Source organism: Pecten maximus, chromosome 13, assembly GCF_902652985.1.
Source record: "Pecten maximus chromosome 13, xPecMax1.1, whole genome shotgun sequence".
In the NCBI taxonomy this organism is placed as follows: domain Eukaryota; kingdom Metazoa; phylum Mollusca; class Bivalvia; order Pectinida; family Pectinidae; genus Pecten; species Pecten maximus.
Window position 1 is genome coordinate 28,020,204 of NC_047027.1, and position 6,493 is coordinate 28,026,696.

At 32.4% G+C, this 6,493-nt stretch overlaps 1 protein-coding gene across 1 annotated transcript; it reads left to right on the forward strand.

The window, feature by feature from the left end:
- The first annotated feature begins 978 nt into the window (after positions 1 to 978).
- LOC117340959 lies at positions 979 to 5,673 on the forward strand. Its single transcript, XM_033902756.1, has 8 exons — positions 979 to 1,164; positions 1,282 to 1,303; positions 1,468 to 1,529; positions 1,911 to 1,935; positions 2,392 to 2,468; positions 3,042 to 3,069; positions 3,281 to 3,351; positions 3,584 to 5,673. Exons 1-8 carry the CDS (start codon positions 1,062 to 1,064, stop codon positions 3,637 to 3,639), a joined length of 444 nt encoding a protein of 147 aa, XP_033758647.1. The 5' UTR covers positions 979 to 1,061; the 3' UTR covers positions 3,640 to 5,673.
- The last annotated feature ends 820 nt before the right edge of the window (positions 5,674 to 6,493 follow it).

Consider the following 6,493-nt stretch of genomic DNA (forward strand, 5'->3'; position numbering starts at 1 on the left):
GACATTAACTGTCTACATTGTAATGATAAGGCAATGACATTAACTGTCTACATTGTAATGATAATGTTATGACATTAACTGTTTACATTGTAATGATAAAGTTATGACATTAACTGTTTACATTGTAATGATAAAGTTATGACATTAGCTGTTTACATTGTAATGATAAGGCAATGACATTAACTGTCTACATTGTAATGATAAGGCAATGACATTAACTGTTTACATTGTAAGGATAAAGTTATGACATTAACTGTTTACATTGCAATGAGGAAGTTATGACATTAACTGTTTACATTGTAATGATAAAGTTATGACATTAGCTGTTTACATTGTAATGATAAGGCAATGACATTAACTGTTTACATTATAATGATAAGGCAATGACATTAACTGTTTACATTATAATGATAAAGTAATGACATTACCTGTTCATAATGTAATGATAAACTAATTCAATTAACTGTTAACATTGTAATGGTGACGAATTGCCATTAGCTGTTTACATTTTGATGATAAGGTTATGACATTAACTGTTTACATTGTTATGCTACGGTAATGACATTAACTGTTTACATTATAATGATAAGGCAATGACATTAACTGTTTACATTGTAATGATAAGGTTATGACATTAACTGTTTACATTGTAATGACAAGGTTATGACTTTTTAACTGTTTACATTGTAATGATAAGGTTATGACATTAACTGTTTACATTGCAATGATAAAGTTATGACATTAACTGTTTACATTGTAATGATAAAGTTATGACATTAACTGTTTAAATTGTAATGATAAGGCAATGACATTAACTGTTTACATTGTAATGATAAGGCAATGCCATTAACTGTTTACATTGTAATGATAAGGTTATGACATTAACTGTTTACATTGTAATGACAAGGTTATGACTTTTTAACTGTTTACATTGTAATGATAAGGTTATGACATTAACTGATATTTTTCTATTAATACATTAAGTTTGAATTACTGTTTAATTGCATGGATTCTCTTACATATAAGTTTACAGGACGTTTTTTCTCCATTTAGATACATGTATGTCCTATAGCCCTAACAGCCTTTACGTGACAGGAGTTGTACTGACGTGTATAGGCGGCCTAATAATCATGGTAACCTTGGGACTTGGAATCTTCATCGTCCGTACGTATACATTTTGATTATAACAACCCGTTAGCTTTTCTTTTTATCTCGTTATGGCTATTTTTAGTGAAATATTTTGCGCCTTGATGAAAATTATTAACTCTGTTTGTTTCACAGGAAAAGGGCGTCTGCCATTTCGGTAAGTAAGCATCCGATTCGAAATTCAGTGGTGATTTATCAAGATGTATTATAATTTCACGTGTCTGCATGTTCATGCATTACCCGTTCATATAGGTATGTGCAGATATAGATATACACAGGGTCATATGCTGTTAATAAATTTGATTACTATTTTCTTTACAGTTCAAGCAAATGTCAGCAATGCAAGAACCAGGGATTCGATAAAGTGCAATTTTCAGGGCGAGGTATTTAGATAGAATGGTAGAAGAAGAAATAATACATTTTCATAAAATCCACCAGAAAAAAAAGAAGAGAAAAACACTATTGTTCCTATAAACTGTTTGTTTCATTAAATATTTAAGTTTTCTATTCTGCTCTGGAGGTGAAATAGGTGACCATACAAACTTCGCAAAATACAAAGCAGTTACTTCAAAGTTAATAGTTTTATGAACAAGTTTGAACCAAATTGAAAGTATAAGAACTTTTTTCATAAATCGTTGCGTTGTTAGAATACTGACGATAGGAAACCGTTGCATGGACTTTGTTAGTACTTGTTTTGTAATTAAACATGTTGTCCTTATAACTATAAATGTGTGATTAGGATATTCTCGTTTCTCATTCAATAGCAACGAGTACGCAAGAAGGCGAAAGGTAAACATTTTATAAAGTATTTGAAATAGGACATAACTGACAGCTTCATCGTGGGTTATTTGTATGTAAAGCTAATCCATCAATCACCAGTTTCTTTGTGGGTTAATTGTACGCAAAGCTAAGCCACCAATTTCAATTATTTACGTTGTTTAGAAAAAAATCCATATATATGTAATAGGGATTCTCTAACACAAAAAAGTGCGTGTGCATTGTTTGTTACTATTCCTTATTTACATTTCCACAAACATAACTTCCCTTATTAACATTTAAATTAATAACGACACTCATATTTCACTTTACTGAAAATATACATTGACAGGGCATGATTAACTGAAGCTAAGGGATGCTCGATGGATATTTTCTTTTATTATATCCTGCATGTTTTTCAATGTTAACTTCTTCCCAAAGAAATAAACATGTTGTGTCGGAATATATCGACAGTTTTACTACACACAGATCGTACCAGGAACTTGATACAAGCCAGGTAGCCAAAGCCTCTGTATATTCTGAAATAAGAACACAAGAAATTGGAGGTAAAATAAACTTTGTTAATCTTTGTTTCCGCACATTCCTAGGATAACGCACGCGCGATGTGTTTAATGTCCGGTCGAGCTCGCGCGAATGTTCCGGACATACTGGTTACTTATCTACGCGGATTAAGATATATCCCCCCCGACCAGACGTTTGGTGTAAAAAATCGCCATTATGTTTGTGTGAAACAAATGCTCAAGTAATATTTAATGTTGTCTATGAAGCAGGGGACGCTTACTAGAAACCTGGAGTTATTCTCCTTAATAGGTCTCTATGTAAATCTATAGTTATTGTTCTTATTTCGTCATTCTTCTATCAATTTTGAGAAATAATTTGGTTTCCCTTTGATGTCAGTATTTTCTTTTGTTTTTAAACTGGCTCCGAATTAGATGTAGTTTGTGCGTTTTTAGAAACCAGAAGTGAACTGGTGTTATACAAGTCAGTAATTAAATCGTTTAAAATATTATGTTTTACACAAGTTTAAAGTAGTAGGGGATTCAAAATAGTTTATTTTTGTGTTTGTCGTGTTTAAATGTAATTGATCTCATTTTTTTTCTTGAATAATGTACCTGTAGGTGACAATGATGATGAAGCCAATCAGAGGTAAGTTTAACTACATTTAGTATGATACAATGGTTTTACGACCGCTTTGATACCGATTTCATCAGTTTTCTAGTAAGCATTAAAAGTGAAAATTGCTGATTACAGCTTTTGATATAAAATAAATCTTTTTTCTAAATTGTGTGGGCATTTTTTTTCCAACAATACGAAACAATGTTCTTTATTTTCTAACACGATTTTCAACCTTTCTTAGCAGTAACTACGAGTCGTTGGCAGGACGGTCCAAACCAAACGTCTATGAGGAGCTACAGACCGCTTCATCTGGTAAGATGTTACAATCGATTAACATTCCTATATTTCCAATATACGTTACTTAAAATAGAACATAAAATTATGATATGAAAACTTCATTAGCGGTACATTTTCCTTTCTTAGAAACAACAACTATTGCTTATTTTGATCAGTTACAACTTTGAAACCAACATGAAGAAAAAAATGTAAGAAAACAAAAAAATACAAAAATGTCATAATCAAGGATAAATGTTGTTTGTTTCAGGTAGCAGCGGTTTATACACTAATACCACAATAGCAAAGGGACACTGCTTAACATGACGTATAAAACGTCATTGAGAAGATTTACTATGCTTGCCGGGAATGTACACAGGCACAAACCAAAATGATGCAATGAGAAGCCCATAATCTCTAAGACATTGATTTGTTTTTATTTGACGCAAAAGTTTAATGCGGACATTTTGCGATTGGTTGTGACCAGCATACACATATAAGTTAATTTCATTCTACTTAATGATCCCGGAATCGTACGTGTCATGTAATATCTGAAATGTACAGGAATAATTTAAATGAGCTAAAAGCGTGCAACTGAAGTTGGTTTATAGATGATTAATATGACATGACAATGCATCAAAGTTACCAGCAAATCACCTTTAAAAAGGAATCGAGATACGTAACTAGTATCATGGAAATTCATATCAAATTGTGGTGATTTCTCATAAACTGATGTCTTATATTATCCTAAATTATTCAATGCATGTGTACAATATATCTCGATTGTGATGATAACAATTCAAGCAGGATATAAGGGAATATTTCATCTTAACATCTGACATTTAAAATTTACGAAATACCTCAAATATATTAGAGAAATATGTCATCGGTAAAGCAGCGTCAGTAACTGATTAATTTTATACGGATTTTAAGACATAAAGATATGTAAAACTTCTTATTTACGTTACCGTCGAGTAAAGCAGTACCCGACAGGTTGTCACTGCACAGTTTCCTTACCTATTGTATTCCTGTCACACACAAAGAACTGTTAGAAGACTTGTTTCTCACTACTGTTTGTATCTATCACAAAGAGGATTTATGCATGGACGTAGTAGCTGTCTAACATTATACATGTACATGTACATCAATTTTATGTTTTATTTTGTTGCTTTATAAAGCAATTCAAGAGAGAGAGAGAGAGAGAGAGAGAGAGAGAGAGAGAGAGAGAAACTTAACGACTTTGTTTTATCATCGAAATGCATTTCTGATTTGTTATGTATAATCTGGTATTTTTTTATCACATTTTGTCACACCAGAACATAAACAAGTAAAACATCCATACAGTATTTCGGTGAAATGTATGATTTGCGAAAAATAACTAAAAATATAGAAAAGTCCAAAGTTGCTGCAGTAGCGTAAAATGTAGGGTTTTTATTAACCTGATTTCATATATAAATTACCATTGTGCTGAGGTGTCTATGGCTGCCAAGTTTATGTATTTGATACCTTATTTACATCCAAAAAGTAACAGACTATGGTAATGTACAATGCGAGACACATTAGATGGATTAACTTACATTTAGATATTATATGGGGAATATTTTATATATGTTTCGTTTAAACTTCATTATTCGAACATAGCTTGTTCTCCAACACAGGATGATTTTTATGTGTTCTGTTTTGTTATACTCATTTGATGGTTTATAGTTTGATTTCATATACCTGTACTCAATCTTTTTTTTTCAAACATCGACGAATCTTAATAATGTTTACTTTTTTTCTGATTTCCTATTGCATATATAAAATATAAGTTAATGGCTTAAAACTGATATATGCTCAAAGCATACCACACTCATTTCTTTTCACATAATTTCACAACTTGCATTTTTAACATTATAATGTAAAACTTCAAACATCATACCCAACTCCTCTTATGAACTTATTAGAATTCATCGAAATTTATTTAAATATTATACGACAGTCTGGCAGAGGCTTACATGTAGCTAGCCGACTCGTCTTTCTCTTTCATAGAGTCAACTATATACATGTAGTATATTTCGGACTTAGACCTCTAAATTATCCTTGGTTGGTAGTATTTTTCTCTCAATATTATAGGCATGATATATTCAGTAATTCCGTTGTTTTTTCGGCTGGTCTTTTCCCGTTGTAGGCATGTTATAGTCGTGGTATTGTTGTGTACATTTATCCCCAGGCAGGGACAGGGGTGGATATTTTTCATACCAGATATGGGCCGGACGTACGATTGGGTTACGTTAGCATTGTGTGTATATTCAGTCACTATGTTTCACCTTCTCATCACTTAAATTCTACATTCTAAATAGAATAAAATGTTGAACTTTATAAACTGTGTTGTCATTTCATTGAACTGTAGCCAGCTATAAAATTCGAGACAGAACCACAGAGTTGACGAACTTAAGGTACATGTCCACACTTCTAACATAAAATCTCCGTTCAGGTTTATTTTACCTGTAAACCCAGGGCTTCTTACGAAGCGACTACGGTAATCACACCTGGCCGTACATATGCCCAGGGCTATTGACACAACATTCTCATGGAATCCTATTGTAGCACGGTCATGCTTGACCGCAGACACCTTACTGGCTTCCAAACAGGTTTGGCTAGTGAGGTACTGCATTGGGTATTTAACGAAACTGAAACACTCTGTTATGTAAGATTCCATTGAAAATGTATGCTGTACCCGCACTGGACCCCAGGTTACCTTGCAGTTTTTTTTTTTTTCAAATCAAGGACATACCATCAGTGTATTTCACCTATACATTACCCAATATTAGCAAATCCATTGGCAAAGATTATCACCTTTAAAAACTCCAGAGACATATCTGGAACTAGCATCAGTATAAAAATAAAACAAGTCTTTATCAATTTGTCTGAAAGGTACTGCTATCAATATTTTACATGCGTATTGATTATATAATACCTAAAGATCATTGACACATGTACATGAGTAGTTGAGTTTGCAACACTGAAGTTTAAAATCTAAAATGTATTTTTATAATTCAAGCATAGGAGTACCTTTGTAAATGTCATATGGTTATCCATGGAAAAGTATAATTCCGTACCTGTTACCTGTTTTGAGATGGATTTTTTTTAAAAGTTTCTACTTAGTCGCGCTGTAAACGAACCAACAATTTGGTTTATT